The sequence below is a fragment of the Grampus griseus genome (assembly GCF_964374135.1).
Source record: "Grampus griseus genome assembly, chromosome: 10".
Classification (NCBI taxonomy): domain Eukaryota; kingdom Metazoa; phylum Chordata; class Mammalia; order Artiodactyla; family Delphinidae; genus Grampus; species Grampus griseus.
In genome coordinates this window covers 56,887,269-56,914,553 of record NC_139004.1, presented here as the reverse complement: position 1 = coordinate 56,914,553, position 27,285 = coordinate 56,887,269, and the positions used below count along the sequence as shown (strand labels likewise).

The following is a 27,285-nucleotide window of genomic DNA, read 5'->3' as shown; positions in this document are numbered from 1 at the left end:
CCTCGGTCAGGACAACACCCGTTAATCCGTGAAAGACACATCTGCTGTTTCTTAAACTCACTGTCTAAAAAGGGAGAAAAACACAGTAAAAGGCGGGGGGGTGGGGGGTGGAGGACGAGGGCAGAGGGAAACTCCTCTTTTGAGGAAGATGTGTTCTTATGTAACAGTCTTCAAAGGTTCCTCTAGGTAGAGTTTGCAGCATTAAGTTTCCTAAGACAGGAGATGGGTTTCTTTGTGTCACAGATTCTGAGACAACAAACAAAGAGAAAGAGGGAAAAATGAACCCCGAAGGGCGGGAGGTGGCCGAGGCTCTTCAGCACGGCGCTGGTTCTGCATTCACAGCTCAGCACCTCAACGCCTGCTGACGTGTCCGCTGTTTGCGATACAGTAGAGCAATGTGCTGGTAAAAACTGATCCAATCCAAAAAATAATATTAATAATAATAATAATAATAATTATAATAATAATAAGAAGTCAAGGTAAAGTAGCAGCTGCATTTTGCGTGTTTGTTGGTGTTACGGGATTTCCAAAACAAAACACTACTTTGTTTTCTTCCTTTCCTCTTCAGATCCACTGAGTCTGGAGATCCACTCATGTCCTGGGCTTAGATGCTCGACTCCTTCGGGGGCAGGTCCACATTGGTGACGGAGGTCACCAGGGAGACAAGACAGTCCGAGGTAGTGCCATTGACAGACCTCCGGATCAGGGACACCCGCTCCTCCACACAGCCCGCGGACAGACGAGCTTCTGCGTCGTGGTCCCAGCACTCCTCGATGGTCACGCAGAGCTGGGCCAGGCCCTGCACACCAGCGGGAGAGAGGAAACAGATGCCCTTGCCGGTGGCCCTCACTGAGGACAAGCAAACCTGACGATGTTCCTGAGGACCAGGGAGAGCCACGAGCCCACCTGCAGGGGTCTGAAGGAGACTCCCCTTCCGACAGTCACCAGCCTGAGGCCACGGGCCTCCTCCACAGCGCTGACGAAGGGTCCACTGAACCTCAACGTGGGAAGCAGGGCAACCCAGGGCCCTCCGCGGGCAGACATGGCTGCTGCCGCGGAGCAGTGATATTCAAACGAAATCTTATTACGCCAAGCCTAAACCACATAAGGGCCCAAAGTGCAGTCACAGTGGGAAAAAAGGAAGGCTTCATCCCACCCTGTCCCCCATAGCCCTGGACACCTCCCCAGAGTCCAGGGAACGTGGCGTGACACCCTGTGCTGGAACCAACTGTGTGCAGCTGGGAAAGGCAGCAGGATGGGCAAAATGCCCACACCCAGGAGCAGTCCGGCCTGCTCAGCATCAGGACACACTCAGACCTCTCTGGATCTGCTCCTCATCAGGGAACTGGACTGGCAACCCCAGTTTCTCTGCCCTGGGAGACTGAGGAGGTCTGAGGCAGAAGGTAAGTTCCTGGCCCAGCTTCCCTCTCCTGATGCCTAAGATTTTTCCATTTGCGGCTCTGGGCTCCAGGGAGCAGCATGGCAGCTGAACTTGGCCTCCACAGCTCGACCCCAGACCATATGGTGAGAGCGCTAGCTCCCACTGGCCCCAAGGATGTCCCTCTTCTGAATTAACCCTGGGGTAGCAGGGGGAAGGACTCAATGAAACTGGAGGCAAATATCCTTCCAAGAAAGGTAATGATTTACATAGTTGGGGTCTCTTTTTTTTTTTTTTTTTTTTTTTTGCGGTACGCGGGCCTCTCGCTGTTGTGGCCTCTCCCGTTGCGGAGCACAGGCTCCGGACGTGCAGGCTCAGCGGCCATGGCTCACGGGCCCAGCCGCTTCGCGGCATGTGGGATCTTCCCGGACCGGGGCACGAACCCGTGTCCCCTGCATCGGCAGGCGGACTCTCAACCACTGCGCCACCAGGGAAGCCCATAGCTGGGGTCTTTTGTATGGTATCTCCAGACTGGAGGGGCCCAGATGCCACAGAGCTAAGCCATATTAAGCACTTATGTGATAGGTGTCCTGCCTGGTGATATACAGTAACTCCTTCAATCTGTTACTACCCTGAGGAGACAAAGGCTCAGAGACATAAAGCAATTTGCCGGAAGTTACCCAGCTACTGACCGGCAGATCCAGGATTCCAACCAACATGTGTCAGGCCCAGGGCCAGTGGGCTCCACTGCACCAGTGCTCCACGGGGGCAACCAGGGCTCTGACGGAGCTGTCAGGCCCCATCGCTCTCTGTGGCCAAAACCAGAGCCACCTCCCTGCAGAGCACTAACCTCCCCAGACGCTCCCCTGGTGGAAGGGAGGCACTGCACCAAGTGGCCTCTGACCAGGCAGGGGCGGAGGGGCTGTCCCGCTGCCTGCGGCCCCTCTCTCTGACCCTGCCACACATGGGAGGGGCTGCCCTCTCTGCCCCCCAGGCCCCTCACCGGGTGTTTCAGCCAGTGATCCTTGATGGCAGGCCGCATCTTCTTGTGCACGACCACCTCCTGCAGCTCCTCCAGTGACGGGTGCTGGCCAATCTCTTCCTCAAAAGGCAGCATGTACTCGTCCACAGGTCCTGGGGGCGGAGAGAGAGCCCGGCAGGGTCACCCTAACGCCCAGCCACACCCCCCCACACACCCAGAATGCTCCGGGCTCCCGTCCCGCTCACCATCGGCAGCTTTGCAGCGGGACACGAGCTCCCACAGCACCAGGCCCATGGCATACATGTCGATGCGCAAAAAGGCGTCTCTCTGGAAGTTGATGGCTCCCTCGAGCACCTCAGGGGCCATGTACCGCCGCGTGCCCACCTGCACGGGGACAGGGGAGGGTCTGCGGTCACCAACCACGCACAAATGCACTCACAGCTGGACACGAGCTACAGCCGTGTGCACAGCAGGGCCACCAACAATGACGGCTGTCCCTGACGCACCACATCCCTGGGGGGCCCCGGGGTCGTGAAGTAATGACGACTGTAAAGTGTCATTCGAGACAGCAGTAATCTACCATGAACTGCTGCCTCCATCAGCACCACGAGGGGCTACACAGATGATGTGTACTTCACTGAGACGCACGCCAAAAGCAGAAGGGGGAGAATACTTAAAAATAGTAATAGCCGTTGTTTTAGGACGATCTGCTTAGGCTTAACCTTAGGTTACTTTTTCTAGGTTTCTGGTTTGGATTCTTAGTATACTCTTATTTATCTTATTTTTATCTTGTTTAATAATTACAACTGAAAGAGGAAGGGAAATCTGTTTCTCACTGGCTGGCCTGGGAAACCACACCACCCTCCAGGCCTCGCTCTCCCCACGGGTGAAAGAGAGCATTGCTCCTGGAGTTCTCAGACAGCTCTGAGCTCGCGGGGCAACCCCTGCCCCCTCCCAGCTGAGCACCAGAAGGGCAGCGTCCACCCGTGCCCCCACGTCTCACACCCCCTGAGGCTCGTCACCTGCCCATGAGTGTCCCCCGGAGGTTTCCCTGGCTCAAACCGAACAGCCAGGCCAAAGTCAGCCAGCACGGCCGTGAGGTCACTCTTCAGCAATACATTCTTGCTCTTAAAGTCCCTGTGGAGACAATGGACTGAGACAGAGTCGAACATGTGGTCCAACTGACCCTCCTCCTGGCTTCCCACCTTGATTCTCAGAGACCCCACGCCAGGCCATCCCACCCGTGGGGAGCAGGGTCTGCGCCAGGGTGAAGTTCCATGAAGCCACACGGGCAGGCAGCTTTAGGACGCCTCCCTCCACTGGTGTGAGAGTCCAGAACTGCACTCCCACCAGAGCGGCAACGCTGACCCCAGCCCGGTGCCCAGCATCGAAGGCCAGCCCTCACATTCTCAGAGGGCTTGAGGAGGGGGCATAGCAGCCAGGGATGTGAGTTTCCTGGGAAGAATTTACACTATTTGGGATGTGAGTGAAAAGAGAAGTTTCAGTGAACTGGCCTGGGTTCCGAGCAGGCCCCCGAGGCTCGAGCCGCTACGGGAGCAGCGGAGCGGGGGCTGAGGTTGCGTTCAGCCTGGCCCCTCCCTAGCAGGTCCTCAATCTTCCCGCGCCTGTCTCAGCCTTGCCGTGAGGGCTAAACCGATGGACGAATGTTTAGGGACACCCCTGGCACACTTACTATGCACTACCGTTAGGTGGAACCATATGGAAGAGTCGACATTCAACCGTTTTTGACCTACAACAATGGCAATTTCATACAGTCAACCTCCTATGTCATTAATGTTATTACCATCGGGGCCCTTCAGCTTTGAACCCTGGAATTCGAGGCTCACTCCCTACCTCACGGCCACAGAACCACACTACACTAGGTCTACTTCTCTGCGCCACTGTTCCTTCACCTGTAAGACAGGCAGAGAAAAACAGTACCTATCTCACAGGGCAGCAATGAGGCTGAAATGACTTGGTGTTTCTAAGTGCTTAGAGCAGTGCCTGCCACTGTGGTGAGGAGGTGGCACAGTGGCTCTCAAAGCACCATCCAAGGACCCCAGTGAATCCCTGAGACTGTTTCAGGGGATCTGCAAGGTCAGCATTCTTTTCATAATAATCTGTTATTTGCCTTTTTTTAAGCTCATTCTCCCAAGAGTATAGAGTTTTCCAGAGGCTACACACACATGTCATCATTCTGACAGTTAATGGAATATGTGTGCTCTAATACAGCAAATATCAACAGCCATAACCCACAGGAGTGTAAAGGGATCCTAACAAAAAGTTTGAGACCTGCTAAATCAACTCTCCAAAGTTAGTCAGCAGTCGGCACTTCCTCCTGCGGCCACTGGAGGGCACCAGAGAACTGACTTGCGAGGCCACAGCCTGCAGGGGACGCAGGCAGAAGGCAGGGGAAGAGTCAGGTGGGCAAAGGGTTTTGTGCGGTTGCCTCTGACACACCACAGAGCAGCTAACCACGTTTATGAAACTGAGACCCCCAGGCCCTGCTCTCACCCTCCAACCCTCTCTGCAGCTCCAGGTCAAGCGCAGAGAGGGCAACTGCTAACCCAGGTACCTGTGGGCAATAGACGGTTTGTGGCCCTCGCCACGGCACCAGGGCACGTCCTCGTGTAGGTATGAGAGGCCTCTTGACATTGTCTCTGCCACGTGACACAGTTCGTTCCATGTGATGATGTTCCCCTTGAGGTAATCCGTGAGGGAGCCCTAGAGGGGACAGCACAGACTCTGGGCACAGGAGGACAGGATCCAGCCCAGCCCCTGGAGGGCCATCTCCATGGGCCATCGGCTGGGCTTCCCACCCCCGACCCCCGGATGCTGGAATTCATGAGGCCAGGAGGGGCTGGGAAGGGGGAGTCGTCAGAGAGTGATAATCATGAAGTCACTACTCCCATTCGTAAGCACTGATCCCAGGGCGAGGGGTTCTTATTGCAGACCCTCGTGTCCACACCCATGACGGGCGACCTCAGGGGAAGGCCAGTGGGGCCCACGGTCACCTCCCATGGGAGCAGGCTCCACAGGGTGTGCTCACCTTGTCATGGAAGGCCGTGATGAGCCACAGCTCCACCTCCAGGTTTGAGCCTCGCTTCTCGGCGGCAATGAACTGCAGCAGATTCTCATGCTTCATGCCAGGTGTGCTGAAGATCTCCCGTTCACTCTGCCATGACTGCTTGTCCTGAGGCAGGGATGCGGCTGAACCTCACCACAGCCGTGCCACCCTGCAGCTGCCCACTAACCCCAACCTCAGCCTCTGTAAGGGAGGTGGAGCAGGACTGAGCCAGGCCCAGGACCCCAGACCAACAGTGACCCCTGAGATCACCAAGGCCAGCACCTGATTTACAAAGGGGGCCGCTGAGGCCCAGAGACAGAAGTGAGGAGCCCAGGACCACCCAATCAGTGAGAAGCAGAGCAGGCCTGGCTTTGCCAAGTGTCCCAGGCAACTGCTCGGGGTAGCCTGGTGTCTAGGGCCCCTAAGCAGAACCTGATGGCAAAACAAAACCCTGAAAACCAGACGGGATTGAGGTTTTGCAAATCAAAGTTTTGCAAAGCCCTACCCTAGGCCCAAGGTGAACGTCACCATCCCCAATGGGGCCCACACCTCTCTCATCCCAGCTGTACACGACGTGGATTGCCCTGGGGCAGAGAGCTTGGGCCCCGCAGGCACACACGCACCTGGAGTGGGAAGATCTTGACAGCCACGAAGTCATTCATGAGCTGTGCCTTCCAAACACAGCCAAAGCGCCCCCGAGCCTTGATCTCCAGCAGCTGCAGTGGCTTCAGGCCCACCAGAGGGGATGGGGGTGGAGGTCCAGGATCCTGGGGGGATCGAGGGCTTAATAGGATCTGGCTTGGCCTCCCCACCTCTACCCTCCCCGGCCCCAAGCCCACCCCATCTCACCTCATGGATGTCCACGTGGCCATAGGGGGGCTTGCGATGCCGGTACATCCAGAAGGCCAGCAGGACAATGAGGGAGAGGCCCCCGATGGGCAGCAGCGAGTAGGCCAGCACAGTGAGCAGGGTAGGGGCTGTCGGGGGTGGCTCGTACGTGACTGGGGGATACACGGAGCCCGGCGTCACACAGCCCGCCTACCCGCACACCTCCAGGGCCAGACCAAAGAGCCCTGTGGCTACTCCCCACCCCACAGAGGAGCTGAGCGTTCGGTGGGGGGCCAAGGCCGGCCCACATCGCTCCCCCCCCTCACCTTCTGGGCCGCCTGCCTCGGGCAGGTGGGTGAAGCGCTCGTTGCAGAAGTTGCCTTCGCAGCAGCAGAAGTACACCTGGGGGTTCTCCTCGGTGGCCACGCACTCCTGCCTGGAGGAACAGTTTCCCATCCGCTCCTCAGGTGAGGGACAGCCTGCCCGGGGTGGCCCAGCCAAACCCCTCCCCACAAAGAACCCCACAGGGAACCAGGTGGGGGGCAGGGGGAGTGTGAGCCCACTTCTCCTAAAGCGGGACCCAGGGTCAGGAGGGACAACAGAGGGTGGGCATGCACCCAGAGCCCTCCTGGGGACCTCGCAACAGGGGCAGGGACCCAGCACCACCCCTGCTCGCCCAGGCTGCCACGAGAGCCCGTGTGTCCCCGCCTCAGCTCCAGACACCCAGCCCCAGGGGCACTGGCACCTGTCGTAGCAGTTGAAATCGTCCAGCCAGCAGCCCTTCTTGACGAGCTCGATGGTGCCTGAGCTGTTGCGCCAGGAGGCGTAGCAGTGCAGCCGCTTGTCCTGCTCGCCCTCGCAGCGCTCCAGGCCGCTCTGGTTGGTGCGCTCTAGCTCCCAGTTGGCGTTGTAGTAGATGCACTCCCGCGTCTCGGCCTCCCCGCGACCGGAACCTGTGGCGGGGGAGAGAGCTGCTGCCGAGTAGCCCCAGGCCCACGAGGGAGGCAGGGGGCCAGACTGACAGCCAGATGCACAGTGGGGGGCTCCTGGGTGGGAGGGGGGCTGCTTCCCTGCAGCAACAGCAATGAATGGAGGGGGCCTCAAAACCCCAGGGCATGGTCAGAATCACTGTGTCATCCGGGTGGGGCGGGAGGGTGGTGCTAAAAATACATATCCCTGGGATGTCCCTCGTGGCTCAGTGGCTAAGACTCCGCACTCCCAGTGCAGGGGGCCCTGGTTCGATCCCTGGTCAGGGAACAAGATCCCACATGCATGCCGCAACCAAGAGTTCACATGCCACAACTAAGGAGCCCACGTGCTGCAACTAAGGAGCCTGCCTGCCGCAACTAAGACCCTGCCCAACCAAATAATTTTTTAAAGAATGCATATTCCTGGGCCCTGCCCAGACCCATCCATTTGGAGTGGGGGCAGGATCTACGTTTTTTTTTTTTTATTCATTTAATTTATTTATTTGGTTGTGCCGGGTCTTAGTTGCGGCAGGCAGCCTCCTCAGCTGTGGCATGAAAACTCTAAGTTGCGGCATGCATGTGGGATGTAGTTCCCTGACCAAGGATCGAACCCGGGCCCCCTGCATTGGGAGCGCAGAGTCTTAACCACTGCGCCACTAGGGAAGTCCTTGGATCTATGTCTTTAACCAACCCCCTCTGTCTCGGGTGGTTCTGATGCAGACCTCTGGGACCACGTCTGAGAAACTAGAAGGGCAGGTTCCTGCCGCTGTCTCTGCCTTGTCTCAGAGCAGCTCCACTAGTGAGAAACAGGGCTGAGGGGATGGGGTGGACCTCGGAGACCAAAGGCTAAGTGAGCACCAGCCGCAGGGCCGAGGCTGACGCCGACAATGCCCACAGGCTCCTGCCCACCTGCAGCAGCATTCGGCGGCTGTGCTCTGCAAAGCCCCCAGTCCGGAGGGCTCAGGGGGCCCACTGCATCCACAGCAGCAATTCTAGTAGGGGTTCCAGGAGACCTGACCTGTGGGGCAGACCCCCAAGCTGGGCTTCTGGGCTTAGCACAAGTTATCACCTCTGGCTGCAAGACGCTCACAACTTTCTCCTTTATATTTTGGCTCTTCTCTCTCTACTTCCACAGGCCTTTGTGCTTCCTCCATCACCTAATTTATCACCCTTGACTAATTGCCTGTTGTTGTTTAAAGGATTATTTCAGACATTCAAGAAGTGTAAAAATAATGTAACCAAAGATAACTTCCCAGAGAAAATAACATAATGAACACTCATGTAAGAAACAAAACAGAGACTTCGCTGGCGGCGCAGTGGTTGGGAATCCGCCTGCCAATGCAGGGGACACGGGTTTGATCCCTGGTCGGGGAAGATCCCACATGCTGCCGAGTAACTAAGCCTGTGCGCCACAACAACTGAGCCTGCGCTCTAGAGCCCGCGAGCCACAACTGCTGAAGCCTGTGCACCTGGAGACCATGCTCCCCAACGGGAGAGACCACCGTGATGAGAAGCCCGCACAGCACAACGAAGAGTGGCCCCTGCTCGCCGCAGCTAGAGAGAGCCCACACGCAGCAACGAAGACCCAACACAGACAAAAATTTAAAGAAGAAATAATTTTTAAAAAAAGAAAGAAAGAGACAAATCATTACAAATGTGCTTGACAACTGCTTTTTAAATGTCAGGCTTCCCCCACAGGACTGCAAAGCTGATGCTTTAACTGCAGAAGCCTTGACTGTCTTGAGTACTAGAACCAGTTCCAGACACAGACCGGATAGATGGATGGATGTATGAAGGAAGGAAGGACCAGACAGAAGGACAGAAGGACAGAGTTATCTCCTGGCTACAGCAGGATTCTGAAGGGAGGGGAAAACAGAAGGGGTGGCCTCAGCCTGCAGCCCAAGCCCTAGGGTCCTCAGGGGAGCTTCCATCTCCACTCAGACAACAAGCCCCCACCCCCTGTATAAGGCAAGGAGCCCGAACAAGAGAGGCCAGCAGACATCAGGAATGGCCCAAGGCTGGCCCAGCTCCTCTCTCCAAGCTGCTGATCAGGCAGAGACCCCTCTGGCCACTACCGTGTGGCCAGGACCCAGGTGGTCAGGGCTGGGAAGTCCAAATCTCAAGGCTCCAGGTAGGACCCAAGGGTTCAGGATGACACTGGACCCCCACCTGACAAGATCCTCCTACAGACCAACTGGAAACAAAAGGTGCCCATGACCCCATTCAAGTCCTGGTTCTGATGCTTACTGGCAAGTGATCCAGCCACCCCGTGCCTCCATTTCCCCACTCATGAAAAGGGGATGATAACAGAACCTACTTCCTTGGCTGTTCCAAGAGCGAGATGAGTTAATGCATTTTAATGCTGGTTAGCACAATGCCTGGCACACTGGCTGTTACATTAGAGCCTGACACGCCCTGCTGCCTATGCCACTTCATCACAGCACAAGCTCCCTGCCCTGTCAGGCTGGGAGTGTGCATACCCAACCTGAAAGAGCTTTGCATTCAGAGCCCCAGGGGGACCAGGGGAGACTGGGAGACTCCATGCCCCCCCTCACCACACCCAGACTCTGCTGCCAGCTGGAGAGGGATTCCCCCTCCTCCCTGGCACTCCGCTTCTGCACACACTCAGCTATTTATAGCCTCTGGCAACACTCCAACCACAAGGCTGCCTCCGCCTTTTAACAGACACAGGGTTCCTGCCCACACTCACAGAGCCGGGGCCCCCTGCAGAGGAGGCTCCCCCATCCCAGCCCACTCGCCCATCCCTCTCACGTGCTGCCTCAGAGCCCTGTGGGGAACCTCCCCCCAGACGCCTGGGCAAGGGGCTCACTCTACCCCTGAGCACCAGCCAAGCCAACCGGCAGCCTCCAAAGGAAGCAGGTATACCAGCGTCAGTGTCCCCAGCAGGCAGCCCTTATGTTCCAAGGGGCCTACACCTCGGCAGAAAGATGCCCCCAGTGCTCCCTTAGCCCCCAGTCCAGGGAGAACAGAGAAACCCCGCTCCTGGACACGCACCACCACCAAAAGAAAGAATATATGCAGATTCTACTCAGAACCCACATTCCAGGAGCGGGATGAACCTAAATGATGGGCTTTGACACTTGAGGTCCATTTCCCAGGCCAGCTGACTTTGGATGTACCCGACTTGCACTGGGGAGACAAGGGGAAAATCCAGTAGGGAGAGGAAGAGGGATGAAGAGGTGAGGCAGAGCCTTGGTGGGAGGGTTTGGAGCTAGAGGGGACACGCCTCCCCTGGGGTCCCCCGAGCTCTGGCCTTGGGGTGCATCTAGCTCAGCCAACAACTCCCAGAGGTAGCCCGGACCCCAGTAGCCAGTGGGCCACTGCACCCTGCCCCTGGCTCCTGGAGGCCCCTCGGCAGCCCCCGCCTCCCTGTGGGCACAGCCCACCTACACTGTAGAGTGGTGAGAATGCGGTGCCAGCCGCCACCACGTCCACCTCAGGCCCCTTGCACCAGCGCACCCCCCCAGGAGCCACCACGCCCGAGAGGGGGCCGCGCAAGGCGAGCCTAGCCTTCTCCCTCATGGTCCAGCACCCAGGTCTGCCCAGAGAGGAGGGGCAGCCCCACACACACAGCGGCCAGGCTTTCTTCCCGGGAGGCCCTGCTTCAGGCTCCCCAGCCCTGCCCCCTCAGGGGGCCCAGCCGTCAGCTGAACACCTGCTGTCCCCGCAGGTTCCTCCAGAGGAGCCAAGGGTCCTGAAGGTGAGGGCTCCCTGCCACAGTGTCTGTATCCAAGTTTATGCCTCCACCTCCCCCAATCCACACAGGAGCATCTTCACCATCTTCCCACGACCAGAGTGAGGATGGCCCGTGGCGGGGGCGGGGGGGGGGGAATCAAGGGAACCTAAATGGAGGTGGGGGGGTGGGCGAAGGGGAGGGCTAGAGCACGAGAGATACAGACAGACAGACACACACACACACGTGTGTGTGGACACGCAAGGGTGGAATGGCACATACATACAAGAGGCAGAAAAGAATCCTAAACATGCCTACGTTTCTTTGAACTTCTTTCACACAAGAGGATAACTCTACCCAAGTTATTTATTAAGTGTCAAAACCAGGTTTTGAAACCAGGCAGCCTGGCTCTAGAGTACATGCCCTTTACATGCTCTGTGACGCCTTTATTCTCAGTGCTACAGAACAGTCCCCTGTATGGCCTGACCACAAACTAAGTGTCCATCCTCCTGTTGGACCTTTAGGTCATTTACAACATTTACTGACTTAAGCACTGCCTCTGTGAACCCTCCTGAATCCTCTTTTGCATGTTTTCTGGTGCCCACGAGCGTGCATTTCTCTAGGAAATACAGCCACACGTTAGAGATATGGGACATAAGGATGAGCATCTCCAACTCACTGGATACAGTCACACTGTTCTCCCAAGTGGATGTACCAATTTATGTGCCCAACCGACTCCAGCCCCCCTGAGCCACACCGTCAGCCCGATGTGTGCTCACCCGGTCAGGGTGAAATCATACATCATGGTTTTGATCCACATTTCCTGACTGCTTGTGAGAGTGATCATGTTTGTGTTCATCAGCCCCTTCTGAGAACTGCCTGTTCGCACCCATTCCCATTTTTCTGCTGGGCTGCTTTTCCTTTGGGTTATAGAAAGTTTTTACAGATTCCAATAAAACTTTTCTTCCTACATAGTAACCCCCTTCATTTATTTGTTTGCTCTTTGCCAGAAAGTCTACTTTATGTGACACTAGCATAGCTATATGACATTTCTTGTAGTATTTTCCCAGTTTATCTTTTTCCAACTTTTATTTTAAATCTTTCTGTATCTTTTTTTATCCCAACTCAATCTAACACTGTCTTTGATCCTAGAATTGACTCCTGTTACATTTATGATTACCACTATGTTTAAATTTGTTTTTTCTCTACTGCTACCACCTTGGATTATCTTTTTAAATTCCATTATTTCAGCCACTTCTGGTCTGGAAGTAATGTACCCTATTTCTATCCTATTATAAGCTAGCCTTTAAGTTTTAATATGTACATTTATGCTAAAAGCCTGAAGTTAATCAACATCTCTTCCATTCCTCATTAGAACTTAATTGTTCTAACTCCAATTACCTCCTTCCAACTTACATTAAATTAGTTTAACATAATATCTGTGTTCCACATTTAATCAGTTGTTCTTCTTATCCGCCTCCCAAAGCAGATATTATCTGTGTTTTATAAAGTCAGCATTTTCTTTTTTTTTTTAATTTAATTTAATTTTATTTTTGGCTGCATTGAGTCTCTGTTGCTGCGAGCAGGCTTTTCTCTGGTTGCAGTGAGCGGGGGCTACTCTTCGTTGCAATGCACGGGCTTCTCATTGCGGTGGCTTCTCTTGTTGCAGAGCACGGGCTCTAGGCGTGCGGGCTTCAGTAGTTGTGGCACACAGGCTCAGTAGTTGTGGCTCGTGGGCTCTAGAGCGCAGGCTCAGTAGTTGTGGTGCACGGGCTTAGTTGCTCCGTGGCATGTAGGATCTTCCCAGACCAGGGCTCGAACCCGTGTCCCCTGCATTGGCAGGCGGATTCTTAACCACTGCGCCACCAGGGAAGCCCAGCATTTTCTTATTAGTCCATACATTCTCCAGCTTGCCTGCTCACCCTTCCTAGAAGGAAGAGCTCCACTCTTCCTTCTAGGACCACTGTCCTTCCTGACGAACATCTTCCTTCAGTAAAGATCTTTTGGTACAGAAGCCTTTGTTCATCTTTCCGAAAATGTTAGTTTGTTCTTTTTCCTCACTGACAGTTTAGAAGAACATAAACTTTTAGGTTGAGTTATTTTCTCTCAGCATTCTGAAAATATTATTCCACTGTCTTCTGGCTTCCATCATTATTGCTGAAACGTCTACTATTAGTTTAACTTTGTACATACTCTATCTTTTCCCTCTGGCTGCTTTCTTAGATCTGCTTCTTGCAGTTTCACTATGAGCTATGTGTCTAAGTCCATGTTTAAATTTCTTTGTACTGCTTGGAAGAATATGCTTTTAATCTGATGATTCATGTCTTTCATCAAGCCTGAAAAATTCTTGGCTTTTATCAATTTGAATATTGCCATCTCCCTATTCTATGATTCTGAAATTCCTATTACAAGTATCAGACCATTCCCAGTCTCTTAACTCTGCTTTCACAATTTTCAATTCTGTGTCTAAGCACCATTACAGATAATTCCACAGGTCTAACTTCCAATTCATTAATTTTCTCTTTAGCTGGGTCTAATCTGCTGTTTAGTTCTTCTATTTAATTTATAAATTCAATTAATCTATTTTCTTATTTCTAGAAGTTCTATATTTTTTTTTTCTGGCTGCATTGGGTCTCCATTGCTGTGCATGTGGCGAGTGGGGGCTACTCTTCTTTGCAGTGTGCAGGCTTCTCACTGTGGTGGCTTCTCTTGCTGCAGAGCACAGGCTCTAGGGCACAGAGGCTTCAGTAGTTGTGGCACGCAGGCTCAGTAGTTGTGGCTCACAGGCTTAGTTGCTCTGTAAAATGTGGGATCTTCCCGGATAGGGATCGAACCCAGGTCCCCTGCACTGGCTGGCAGATTCCTATCCACTGCGCCACCAGGAAAGTCCCTAGAAGTTTTATTTTTTAAAAAACCTTCTTGGTCAATTTTGATACTTCTGTTCTTTGTCATACTTCCAAATCCCTCACTTCTAATTCCATAATTTAACTTCCTGAACATCTATTTCTGCCACTTGTTACTTTTGATGATTTCACTCATGGTATCTTGTTTCTCTGTGTGTTTTGGAATTTTGGATTCTGTTTTTGGATACGCTTGTGTTCAGTGGGGGCCTTTTCTGTGGGGATAAAAAGTGAAGCCAAGTTTGAGGGGGCAAACTTCCAGAGATAATTTATATTTTTGCTTCTGCCAAATTCTGCCGAATTCTCTAGGACATTACCAATCTGGAATCACTTTAATTACTTAACTCCCAGGAAACACAGATGGTATATACTCCAACTCCAAGCTCATGGAAGCACAGATCTATGGTTACAAATTCTCAAGTGAAACTACCCACCCCCCACCAACCAACAATTTTATTATCTATTCCCTTTATCAGCAAAAGAATGTTCCCTCTAGTCCATACTTTCACTGAATGAATAATGCTGTGGAAGTCTTATCATGTGAGAGCCTCAGTCTCAATTCCACATCTTATCTCCTGTGCCTCACACACTGCTACTAAACCCACATCTCTAAATTATGGAGAGAGGCAAAGTCCCCCAGGAAAAAGCAGCTTTAACCAGTGAAGCAGTACAGCTCTAGCTTCCAGCCCACTCTCGCTTGTCCCTTACTTTGTTATACATGCAATCATGCATATACATTTAAAAAGGATATTTGGGGCTTCCCTGGTGGCGCAGTGGTTGAGAGTCCGCCTGCCGATGCAGGGGACACGGGTTCGTGCCCCGGTCCGGGAAGATCCCACACACCGCGGAGCGGCTGGGCCTGTGAACCATGGCCACTGAGCCTGCACGTCCGGAGCCTGTGCTCCGCAACGGGAGAGGCCACAACAGTGAGAGGTCCGCATACCGCAAAAAAAAAAAAAAAAAAGTAAAAAGGATATTTGTTATACTTTATCCAGCATTTCTATGTGTCTTGTATGAAGAGGTTTTTCAGCTGTTTTGTTCACTATTATTGCCAGAAATGGAAGTTCAAGAGCCATCTCCAAGGGTGACGAAAGGAGCTCTATCAGCCTAGGAACAAGGAATCAAGCTAGGTCACCTCAAGTCACTTCCAACCTCGAACTTTGTAAACAATTCCTTGGCACCATCCACGGAACAAGGTGTGGGTCCAGGGCCATTCTCTGAAACACTTGCCTTTCTCCAGGGCCCATCATTCCTGAAGGACAGTGGTGAGAGAGCTTCCAGGTAAAGGGCAAGGATTATACACAAATGCTATTTTTGCTCTCTCCTGTAGCCCCACTAAAACCGCAGCAAAGAAAAGGTTTTTAAGGACAAAAAGAACGGGAAAGCACCACAGAAATGAAGTTCTGAAGTTGGAAAGCAAATATAACAAGTGGCCACTGATCACACAGACTCCTAATCTGGCTGTGGAGAAAGCTGAGAAGCAACATGATTTCTACCATCTCACATCTTCAGTCCACTTTAGAGTTTGTCTTCTTTTGCCTCCCCCTCACCTCTACATCTTTGGGGTCCCAACCCAAAAAGAGGGGCTCACTATAGAGGGGCTCTCTTTAGAACTCCAATTCCTGTCTTCCTAGCCCAAGGCTATCAAATGCAAGGCTCAGCTTTTCAGGTGCCCGTATGCAACTGAAGACAGAGTCAAATGTAAAAGTCACCACCCAAGCCCTCTTTTCTCACACATATCCTGGCCTAGTAGGTCTCAGCATTGAGAGATAGCTGTACAATGCTTTCAACCAGAGATGTTTTCTCAGTTTGTCCATCTTTTCAGGTGCTTTCAGAAAGAGGGTTGGTCCTGATCATCGAAAGAGGAAATTTCCATATCTACTTTTAACCCAGGTTTTAGATATATTTTCAGGACCATATATAGTACCCAAAGGGGATACCTCTACACAAACACAACAACTGAGATACCAGTGTAGAGATAAGACTACCCATAGAAAGTGTCAATTGAGAAGAACACTGACCCCAAAGCAGAGTCCTGAAAAAAGTAACTTCCATTCCAAAGTGTAATTCAAGAGGAAAATTCACTTTCTACCAACTTTATTATTTCAGACCCTTAGGAACTGAATTGTGTCCCCCTCCAAAATTCATAACCACCGATGTGACTGTCCTAGGAAATAAGGTCTCTAAAGAGGCAATTAAGGTCAATTAAGGCCATATGCGTGGGGCCCTAACCCAACAAGACCGATGTCCTTATAGAGAAGAAGAAGAGACACCAGGAGTGTAGACACCCAGAGAGAAGGCTGTGTGAGGACACAGCAAGAAGGCAGCTATCCGCAAGCCAAGGAGAAAGGACTCACCAAGAACCAATCCTGACAGCAACTTGGTCTTGGACTTCAAGCCTCCAGAACTGTGAAAACTAATTTCTGTTGTTTAAGCCACCCAGTCCGTGGTATTCCATGGTATAGAAGCCTGAGCCGATTAATACACAGACAGTGCACATCACCTGTACCATGTGGGAAAGCTGACTGGGACATCATTTACACTGGAAACAGTACCCTTAACCCACTTCCACCTAACTCCACGAGCAGGGCCTGACATGGGAGCTCACACAAGGAATCCCAGTAAAATGGTAGTGAAAGAGTAGAGAGCATGCTGAAGAAGGGACTAGGAAAGCAGGGGCTTTGGAGAACAAGTCGTCTCAAATTGTCTTCTTTAATTCTTCAGCCAGTTAAGGCAGAAGATCGTGCGAGGAAACGCGGCACACACTCAGCCAGGAATTGAAGCTCACCAGAACCCGTTCTGGTGTGAAAAGCCTCTCACCAGACTCTAAAATAATCCTTTTACAAGTTTCTCCCATACCTCCTACCACCATTATCATCACACGTGACTTCAGGATCCCTCCATGCCCAGAGCCTGTCAAACACACAGGGTGCACCAGTATAGCCCTGCTCCCCACCACCTTCGGCAAGAGCCTCAGTCTCTCTGAGAGGTGGAGGCAGCATGGAGCCTAGCTAGTGAGCACACACAGACACACACATGCACAACCACCCCAAACCCAGACCATATCCTGGCTAGTCCACTGCCACCTCCCCTTTGTCGGCACGGTAACCAGGAGCCTCAGACATGGGAAGCAGCCTCTCTGGCGCTCCTGAGATACCAGGTCAGTGGAAGTGAGCACCCTCCCTGTCCGGGCACCCTTCATCAGGTGGGCTATTTCCAACCTCTATAATCTAACATTACACAGGACACACACACCACCACCATCACCACCACCACCAAGACACAGTATAACCATGTATAATCATTTCTCGATATCTATCAAAATTTAAAATGCACATGTCCTGGGGCTTCCCTGGCGGCACAGTGGTTAAGAATCCGCCTACCAATGCAGGGGACATGGGTTCGAGCCCTGGTCCGGGAAGATCCCACATGCTGCGAAGCAACTAAGCCCATGCGCCACAACTACTGAGCCTGAGCTCTAGAGCCCGTGAGCCACAACTACTGAAGCCCACATGCCACAACTACTTTAGCCCACGTGCCTAGAGCCTGTGCTCCGCAACAAGAGAAGCCACGGCAATGAGAAGCCAGTGCACCGCAACGAAGAGTAGCCCCCGCTCACCGCAACTAGAGGAAGTCCAAGAGCAGCAATGAAGACCCAGCGGGCCAAAAATAAATAAATAAAAGTAAATAAATAAAAAGACTGAGGTAGATCCATATACATTAACAAGATTGCCAGAACAGATCTCTGAGTTTAAAAAGCCATGACAGGGACTTCCCTGGCAGTCCAGTGGTTAAGACTCTGCACTTCCAATGCAGGGTTCATGGGTTCAACCTCTGGTTGGGGGAACTAAGATCCCACATGCCGCACGGCACAGCTAAAAGAAAAAGGCCATGACATGCGAGAACACGGACGCAAGTCACAAAACATGGTGAGCAAAAGATGGACATAAAGCAGTTCATCCTGTAACGTTCCATTCATTTAAAGCACAATGACAGGCCAAAATAACATATGTTGTTAGAAGTCGGGATAGTGGTTACCCTTAGGGGTTTAGGGGTAGAGACTGGAATGGAGCAAGAGAGGGCTTGCTTGGGGAGAGGGCAGTAAATTTCTGATTCTCGATCTGAATGCTGATTATATCAGCATATTCAGTTTGTGAAAATTCCTCAAGATGTCACTTATGATAATTACGCTATCCTATACATATTTTATATTTCAGCTAAGTATTTGAAAAAGAGTAATACCATTTTAGGTTAAAAAAAAAAGCTTTATTTCTCTAAGTACTTCTATAGATACATATGTCAAACGTCTAGAAGATATCTACCAACCTGAGAAGGCTCACTTCTGGAGGAGGACTCAGATGGCGGACCAGGCTGGTAAAAGACACCCCGGTTTTATCTGTAATATCTAAATTTCTGCAACTGAATCCGTATGTATTACTTGTAAAACTAAAAATTAATAAAATTTTAAATGGGAAAAGAAGTTATGGCCAATGTGACCACCACTCAACTATATGTCAGGGTGGCTAACCAGGAGACCCCTGGATGAGGGCAGACTTGGGAGGGGTTTTTCAGGGTAGGGGAGACAGGACCGCATTGCCCTGGCTCTCCTCCCCCACGTAGTACTGCAGGACCCACTCTCAGGTAGCGGGTTCACAGGAGGGGCCAGCCAGGTGGGAAGGGAAACCAGAATTCACCTAACTTCTCTGCCCCTCTATTTTCTAAGCCCCAGCTGCAGATGAACCCTGATCTCCTCTGCCCTCAGGGCACAAAGGGCTCTACTTATGAGGCCTGGACCACAGGGCTCTCCTCCAATTCCCACCCACACTCCCACCCAAGCCAGCAGTTCCAAGGAAGGCCCTGGTCTGCCTGGCTTGTGAGCACCTGAAGGGAATGTAAAACTTGGGTAAAAAGGAAATTCCCAAACAGGATATAAAGTAAGGGTTTCTTAACCCATGATTGCCAGCCCAAGGCTCTGAGAACTCATGCATGCTTTCTGAATCAATGAGGGGGAAGGGGGAAGGAGGACTGTCAATGACACTGGACATTAAGAGGCATTGTCCTCATACCTAAAAACACTGGGCACCACTGCAAGCCAGAAGGAAAAAACATCTTGGCATCAACACTCAAGAGCGTCAGTTTCCAAGTCAGCCTCCTGTTTTCACTGGTTCAGGTCTAGGAGGTAACCAGGGGCCCCTCCCTCTCCTCAGATGGACAGACAACAGCTGTCTGGTCACATCTTCCGAAATGCTGGGCCCAAGCCCCAGGAAGCAGCCTCCTCCATCCTCCAGCCAAGGGCTTGGGTTTCCAAGCAGCCTTCCTTTTCCTTCCCCGGAACTAATTTTAGCCTCCTTGGTTGTCAGAGTGGAACTGAAATAGTCGGTAGAGAAACGTTTGCAAACAAGAACATGCGCTCACCTCACAGAACGCCTCAGCTCCAGCCCAGAAACCAGGCAGAGGAGAAGTCCCACTGAGTGGCAGGCCCAGCCCCTAGAAGGCCCCTGGGAGGAGGACTCACATGCGCCCACTGGGGCAGGCTTCCTTTCCAACCCCCAGTCCCAGCAATCACGTGCCCATGAATGAAAACACCCAGCTAGGGCTGCCAGTCCCTGAGAGAGTTTGAAAAAGGCGCATGTATGTGTACAGCCAGACTGGGATAACCAGGGCAAGGCATGGGGCTGTCCAAATGCGGGAAGCCATGACTGATCCTGGGCCAGGGGAGGCACAGCTGACCCCCAAACAACCTCGGCCTGCATTACCAGTTGGTTTCCAGTACCTACCATTGTCTCAGACAAAAACAGCACTGAGAAACTTTAAAAACAGACTCAGAAGAGGGCAGCGGACTCTATTCTCCCCCATCCCCGCCCCCACCCAACAACCTAGGCCTCCAGGAGCAGCACCACCAGGACCTCAAGGACCAGGCACCTCTGGGGCTGGGATGGCAGGCCTCTGAGTCTGGTGGAGAAAGGCCAAAAAGGAAGCCCCAAACAAGGGGGTGGGTGTCTATTCCGGAACAAAGAACAGGTGACAGAATGGAAGGGAAGGGGAAAAAAATAAAGAATCCTGAGATGGCAACAAAGTCCACTTTGGAAAGACTCCAAGAGATGGAAGCAGAGTCTCAACCCCAGCAAACAAACAAACAAACAAAAAACCTTTAAAATAAGCACTTCACACACCAGCGACATGGAGAACTTGGAAACTGAAGCTTTGGGAGTGCTTCCTCCTACTCTAAGAAGCGTCTGTAATCCGTTGCCAGTTCAGCAAGCTGTGTTTTGCCGAGTTCAAGAACAGAGAGGAGACCCCATAAAGCTCCCCAGCCGAGCCACGAGTAGGTGGGGGGAGGAGCGGAGGACAAACACGGGCTGCCAGCCTGCCAAGCACAACCAACAGGCGCCGGTAGAGATCAACCCCGGGGTCTGGGCCCGCGCGGTGCGGGTGCAGTCCCGTCTCCCGCCGTGCAGTCTACCGCACCTCCCCGCGGCCAGGGTGGAGCCGCGCACCCGTACCTTTGGGGAGAGGCGGCGCCCCCGCCCCAGGGTCCACGGGCTCGGAGCTCCAGGCCCAGGGCGGCGCCGCCTCCCCAGGGCGCCCGGCAGCCAGCCCGCTTGCTGGGCTCGCCGGGGAGGGCATGCCCGGCGCTCCGCTAGGCCCACGTCGGCTGCCAGGTGCGCGCACAGGGGCGCCGCGCGGCGCAGAGGCCCCGGCCCCTCGGGCGAGGCGCGCGCTGCAAACCTGGCGGCGCGATCAGGGTGGTGGGCGGGGGCGGCAGGCAGGCTGCCCGGCCACCCACAATCGCCGCCTCCCTGAAACCCGAACCACTTCTGAGAAAACTCAAGGACGCCAGGATTCTTTCCTCGGTGGCCAGTAGGACTCCCAAACCACGAGTTCGAACCAAACCCTGAGGCTGAAGCAGGAATCTCCTAGGTTTTGAGAATCCAACCTCCCACCCTGAATCCGATGGGGGGGGCGGTGTGCGGCGGGGGGTGGTATTAGCCATTAACCCCACCGCCCACAACTCTCTGTCCCTTTAAAGGCATGAGAACATTCTAGATCAGGTTCTCAATCAGGTGATCTGTGCCCCCTCCACTCAGAGCATTTTCGGTTTTCGCGATTGGAAGTGCTACTAGCATTTAGCGGGTAGAGGCCAAGGGATACTGCTAAACATCCTACAATGCACAAGATGCCCTCCACCCCCCCCACACACACACAACAAAGAATCATGGGGTCCAAACTGTCAACAGTGTCAAGGTTTAGAAACGCTGCTCTAGAATGAGGTCTACCCAGCCAGGATCCTGCCTGAGGGCTGTCTACCCAGTGTCATTCTCAAAAGTATTACCCAGACCAGCTCCCCCCGACCTAAGCCCCCAGATCCCAGGCCCTGGTAACAGGTCAGTGTCTGCAAGTAGATCTAAACTCTGACCTGATGTCTCTTGGTCCTCACTTGCACTACCCTAAGCTCCCAGGTAGCAGTACACAGGCACTCAGGGGAGGGCTTCCTGAAGGAAGGGGTGGGGGTGGGGGGTGGATCAGGGGTGGCATGTGAACACTGGGCAGGGTCACAAAAGGCAGAAGTAAAGAAGTCATGCCCAGTGGCTAGAACAGGGTAGGTGGAGGCAGCAGTGTGGGAACTTGCCCAGTGCATAGCCCCCGGCCAGGACTGGTACAATGGGCAGGGCAGCCAGGGCAGACAGGCCTTCACGGAGTCCAATCCAGGGGGCCATAATTAGCTGGTATCAGTACAAACAGCGAGTGTGGACAACGTATGTACATACTCTCACATGGGTTCTCTTTCTTATTTGCATTTGTTTTCTGCGGGGGAAGGGTCCACAGCTTTCATGAGATTCTCAAAGGGGCCCATGGTGTAGGACGGGCACTCTTCACTGGGCTCCCTAGAAAGGAGGTTCCTTAGGCGAAGCGCCAGGGGAAGTCCAGGTGCTATTTGGGAATTGAGATGCCCAGAAAGACCCTGCAGAGCAGTGCACCACAGCAGCCCACCCAAGCTGTGGGAGGCCATGGGGTTCCAGATCTTATGTCCTCACCCAGGTGGAGAGCCAGGGAGTCTGGGTGAGTTTCTTACCTCATCTACCTTGGAAGCATCTCTAAGAGCTGAGGAGGGTGCCCACTCCTCCCAAAGGGCAGCCCAGCCAGCCAGACAGGGCAGAGTCTGGAATTCTTAGCAGGTACAAGGACAGGTAGCAGAGGACACCCTTCCCTGGGGAAGAGCACCAACAGCCCATGACTCTGTGGTCCGTGTCCTTGACACCTACCACTACACTGGGCCTGAGGGTCACTTCACTCATTCCACACACACTTCTCCCCTGAGGAAATGGACAGTATCTTTGAGTCAGAGAGAAGCCCACCTATGAGGACAGCTTGGAGCAGTCAAGGCCTGCACTTCCCAATGTGACAGACAGGAATCAGGTCCTCCTCCCCAGCCAGCGGCTCCTGACATTTCACTCAGAACACTCTCCAACCCACAGGCCCTGATCTAAACCTCAAGTACAGAGACAGATGTCAGGAGTTCTTGCGGGATACACAGATGTGTGTCTGAGATATCCACTGCAAGGCAAGAGCCAGATGACTTGTTTCCCAAGGACACTGGGCCAGGCACAGAATACAGAAGACGTGCAAAACTAACTAACACTGATCTTGTAACAAGTACCCTGGACCATTATTGCAGCATCAATTCTGCCTCTTCTTTTAGGCCTGCACCATCCAATACGGTAGCCACTAGCCAAACGAGACAACTGAGCATCTGAGATGTGCAAAGTCTGAATTGGGATGCTCTGTAAGTATAAAATACAGAGTGGATTTTTATGACAGTACAAAAACTGGAGAATGTCTGTTTTAATACTGATTACAAGTTGAAATGATTATTTTATATACATTAGGTTAAATAAAATATACCATTAAAGTTAATTTGACCTTGTCACGGACTGAATGCGTCCCCTCAAAATTCGTACGTTGAAACCCTAATGCCCAATGCGATGGTATTTGGAGACGGGACCTTTGCAAAGGGTTAGACTGGTTCATGAGGGTGCAGCCCCCATGATGGGGTTAGTGGAAGAGGAAAAAAAAAACCCACAAACCCCCCACCTCCCCACCCCAAGCACCAGGTAAGCCCATGTGAGGATGCAGTGAGAAGGCAGCCATCTGCAAGCCAGGAAGAGGACCCTCACCAAAACCTGACCATGCTGGCACACTGACCTCAGACTTCCAGCCTCCAGACTGTGAGAAAATAAGTTGTTGTTTAAGTCACACAGTCAGCCCAAGGAGACTAAGACACACCTGTTTCTTTTTCCTTTTATTAACATAAATACCAGAAAAATTTAAAGTTATATGTGTGGTTCACACTATATTTCCGTTGGACAGTGCTGTTCTAGATCCTCCTTCTACAAGGGCACTGTGTGCTGCAGGGAGTGGTGGTACTTCTAAACAGCAAGCCAGGAACTTGAAGGAAGGGTATCAAGGAAGTCAAAGGAACAGGAGGGTCAGCTCTGCTCCCACCTGGGCTTGTCGAGGCTCTTCCCATAGTTCTTCACAAGTCAGGGCAGTGGCCACCAAAGGACTGGCTGGTGTCACCACTCGAAACACCCAGTGACCCCCACTTTCCTCCAGGGCAGGAACACAGGTTGGTGGACTCTGTCCTAACTCTGGCTGCCCCATGTTGCAAGATGCACTGCTGAGCACTGCCCAAGCCAGGGAAGAGGAGGGAAATACAGTCCTTCCAGGGGTCCAATCCCACCCTGGCCCTGGCCCGCATAATCAGGGAGGGACCTGAGACTGGCCAAGCCAGACAGCGATAATTAGGGAGAGGGTTTTGGTCTGAGGCTGTCCTTGTCCTGGGAGGAGGCCCCCTCTGCAGACATGGTCTTGGAAAAGCCCAGCACCTACAGGAGGGATCCACAGACAGTCAGGTGAGCTGCTGCGTGCCTAGTAAGTCGTCAGGCTGCAGCCCTTCCCTCTAGAGGCCAATGCCTTCCTTTCACTTCAGAGATCTCATTCTTGGGGAAAAGCAGCTCAAAGCAGCACTTAAAAGGCAGAGAAAGGAACAGGTTCAACACCACCAACTCTCGGCATCTACGACAAAGGAAATGTCTCCAAAAGATCCATGACACCCTTTCCATATTGTGCCCAGGTACCACTAAGGGGTCTCTATCCTTTGGTCCCTGCACTCAGGCTACGCAGCTCCAAAGCCCCACTCGGAGAACTCACTTGCCTTCGGTGCCGACAGCTAAACCCTGCTACACTGCAAAGGAGGCGCGTAGAGTGGGAGTGGGGATGAGCTGGAGATGCGCGTTCCCCACCCACTCAGCAGCCGGGGGATCCCAGCCCCGCCCCTGCACGCCCGGCCCCGCCCTTCGCGGGTTTCCCAGACTCTACGCTGCTGCCACCGCGGGCGTCTGGGGACCCGCGCTGCATGTGTAATGGGGGCTGGGAACAAAGACGCGCAGGACCAGGCTCCCGGGCTGCAGCACACCGGCCTCTGAGACCGCCCCGGGCTTCTCCCTGGAGCTTTAATGCGCGGCTCCCCACGCTTCCCAGGGCTACCCGGAGCCGTCCGAAGCCGAGCGCGGAGCCCGTCCCTGCGCGCACACTGGAGCAGGGCGCGTCCCAGCACCGCTAGAAGAGGAAAATCAGTGCTTCGGCCTGGGGGAAAAGCGGTCTCCCGGCGGAACTCCGCTTTATACACCCGCAACCACACACCCTCAAACACCCTCACGCGAGCCGAGCGCTGGCCGCGAGGGTCACCCACCCCCGCCACGTGCTTCCCGGTGGCCAGAACGAATAGGGACCTGTTGGTTTGTCTTCTCGCCCCACCTCCCCTCCCAGGAGTCCAAAACAAAGCAGTCCCTCGGGGTGGCCGCACCTCGCGTCCCCGGGCGCCGCAGGGAAAGCAGGCGCAGGTAGGAGCTGGCGCCAACGGCGCGCCTCCGGGGGAATACCACGCAGACGCTGGTGGGATGGGGTGCAAGTGACTCCTCCGGGCTGTGTGAAGCGGCCCGCGTCGCTTCGCTACACCTAGTGGCTCTGAGGGTCAAGCAATCCTGCCCCCAGCCGCTGCTGCACCTACAGTCCCGCTACCCCCCGTATTAGATCTGCCTGCCCCGCTTGACCACCTTCCTCATGCTTGGGATTTTCTCTCACTCTCCCTCGGTTCCACGCACCTGTGTAGCCTGAACCCCGACCCTGGGGTCGCCTCCGCGAACCGGAGCCCCGCAGGCCGCCGCACAGGCAAGATCATCCCCCCAAGATCAGCCAGCAGGGCGCCCCGCGCGCCCCCCGTCCCCGCCCCGGGAGATGCAAGCTGGGTGCAGGTGGTGAGGCGAGGAGGCCGCGGGCCCGCCCTTTGTTGGTAAACACCGCACGGCGCCAGAAGCCGCCCCGCGCCCCCCACGCCGCGCCCCGTCCTTACCGGCGCACAGCGATCCCCAGAGGAGGGCGAGGGCCGCCCAGGGCGCCGTCATGTTCCGCGGCGCCGCCCCGCGGACACCCGGAGCCCGCGGGCAGGGCCGCGCGGCGCTCCCGGGGCGCGCAGGGCCCGGCGGCGGCTGCGCTCTTCTTCCCGCTCCTTCCTTCGGTCTTGTTCCCCGCGCGCTTCCCGAGCCTTCGTCCCGGGGCAGCGTGCAGGCTCCAAGGGCCGGACGGCGGGGCCGGGCTCAGGGCCACTGCGGACGACGCAGGCTTCGGCCCGGGCTCCGGGGCGACGCGGGGGCCGGGGGGCGGCGGCGGGGCGCAGGCCGGGGCGCGCCCGACTCAGGCATAGCGCGGCGGGGCTGGGCCCGGGCCCGGGGCGCAGGGGCCGAGTCCGGAGGGGCCATGAACGGGGGGAGGGGTGGGGGGAGGGGAGCTGAACTGAGTCCAAAATGGCTCCTGAGCCGCGGCCGCGGAGCGGAGCCAGCGGGGAAACCCGGATGTTGGATACAAAGAGGCGGGCGAGCTGGGAGGGGAGGGGGTGGGAGGCGGGCCCTCCGGCCGCGTGGTCCGCGCCCCCCTCAGGGGCGGGGCCCCAGAGAAACAACAACACGGAGGCCCCGCCCCACGCCCGCGCCGTTCCCGAGCCGCGTGCAAACCGCAGGACTGGAGGGCGAGGCAGGGCGAGCTGGCAGAGATCGCGGTTTGGGCCCGGGACTCCGGGACCCCGGGACCCCGGGGCCGCGGCACCGGGATTCTTGCTTCGCGCGCTGGATGGAGCCCAAGCACCCGAACGCAGCCTGCCGTGCGACCCCTGAGTGCTGGGCTGCCCCCGGACTCTGGCCTGAATTCCCCTCTGCGCCACCGTTTCCCCACCTGAGATGGGGGTCACAGTGAACCACAGGAGTCGTGTCTTTATTGATGGATGAACTACTCGGCAGAAAAAAGTCTGATTTCTCTGAAATGACAAGTGGTCCCCCACGTCTGCAACCCAACCCCCCGCCCCCCCCACACACACAAAGGCACAGCTGGGGATCTTGGAATTGGACCCATCCAAGTGAGAGAGGGTGCGAGCCCCGCCCCGCAGAGCAGCAGCAGGTGGAAAAAGGCCCATAGCAACTTTCTTCTTTACCCTTACCCCAAATGTTCTAAGCACTGCCACCCATCTGCCCTCCCCACCCCTGCACTGTGCACCTTCAAAACTTCTCAGTTGCCTCTGGTCCCCGCAGTTGAACTTGTCTAGCGAATGTCTCGGCTATCCTCTTCACTCCCCAGCTTCCTCCTTGGGGGCCTGTTGTTCTCTGTCTCAGATTCCTCCGTCCTTACCACAATCAGAGCTTGGGAGGGGAGCATGTTGAGGCTCCCAGCTCAAGAGGGAAAGCCCCCTCACAGCTCGGGGATGAGGCGCAGAACCCTCGGATACAGAAATTGTCCTCCCGCCTCTCCTGATTTGCCACAGCCTCTCTCGGAGCAGGGCAAGAGCGGCCAGGCAGGAGGTGGTGCCTGGAAGTCTGAGTTGTTTCACTTCTGAGCCTCAGTTTCCTTCTACAGAAAGTGAGGAGGGGACGTCCCTGGTGGTCCAGTGGCTAAGATGCCGCACTCCCAATGCAGGGGGCCCAGGTTCAATCCCTGGCCACCGAACTAGAGCCCATATGCTGTAACTAAAGAGTTCACATGCCGCAACTAAAAAGATCCCGCACACCACAACTAAGGATCCCACATGCCACAACTAAGACCCAGCACAGCTAAATAAAAAAGTATTTAAAAAAAACACCAAAAGTGAGGAGGCTAAATATATAAGGGGAGAAATGTGAGGAGGCTATACTTTGCATTATTTTAAATATCAGGAATCTTATTCAAACGAAATCTTATGTAAAACTCCACCTTGTAGAACGTTTATTGCCTTGATTGAAGTTGAAACGAGGGTCCACCACCCCCAGTTTCCACAGCACCAGGAACACCTCAGGGACCACACTTTGGAGTCACTGATAGACTATAGGAGGCTATACTGATAGACGCATGATGGCAAGGAAAGCAACTATGTCTTTTCTAGGGA

The 27,285-nt window shown here is 54.2% G+C and overlaps 1 protein-coding gene across 1 annotated transcript; it reads right to left on the bottom strand.

Moving 5' to 3' along the window:
- Positions 1 to 408: 408 nt before the first annotated feature.
- Positions 409 to 25,636, bottom strand: ACVR2B (activin A receptor type 2B; the record flags this gene model as incomplete). The annotated part of the gene is made up of 15 exons (XM_082663504.1): positions 409 to 799; positions 2,382 to 2,512; positions 2,606 to 2,744; positions 3,383 to 3,497; positions 4,936 to 5,084; positions 5,410 to 5,553; positions 6,051 to 6,194; positions 6,277 to 6,428; positions 6,582 to 6,691; positions 7,001 to 7,208; positions 20,321 to 20,546; positions 24,295 to 24,437; positions 24,685 to 24,770; positions 25,231 to 25,422; positions 25,485 to 25,636. The coding sequence occupies 15 exons, from the start codon at positions 25,634 to 25,636 to the stop codon at positions 605 to 607; spliced, it is 2,286 nt and encodes a 761-aa protein (XP_082519630.1). The 3' UTR covers positions 409 to 604.
- Positions 25,637 to 27,285: the final 1,649 nt, after the last annotated feature.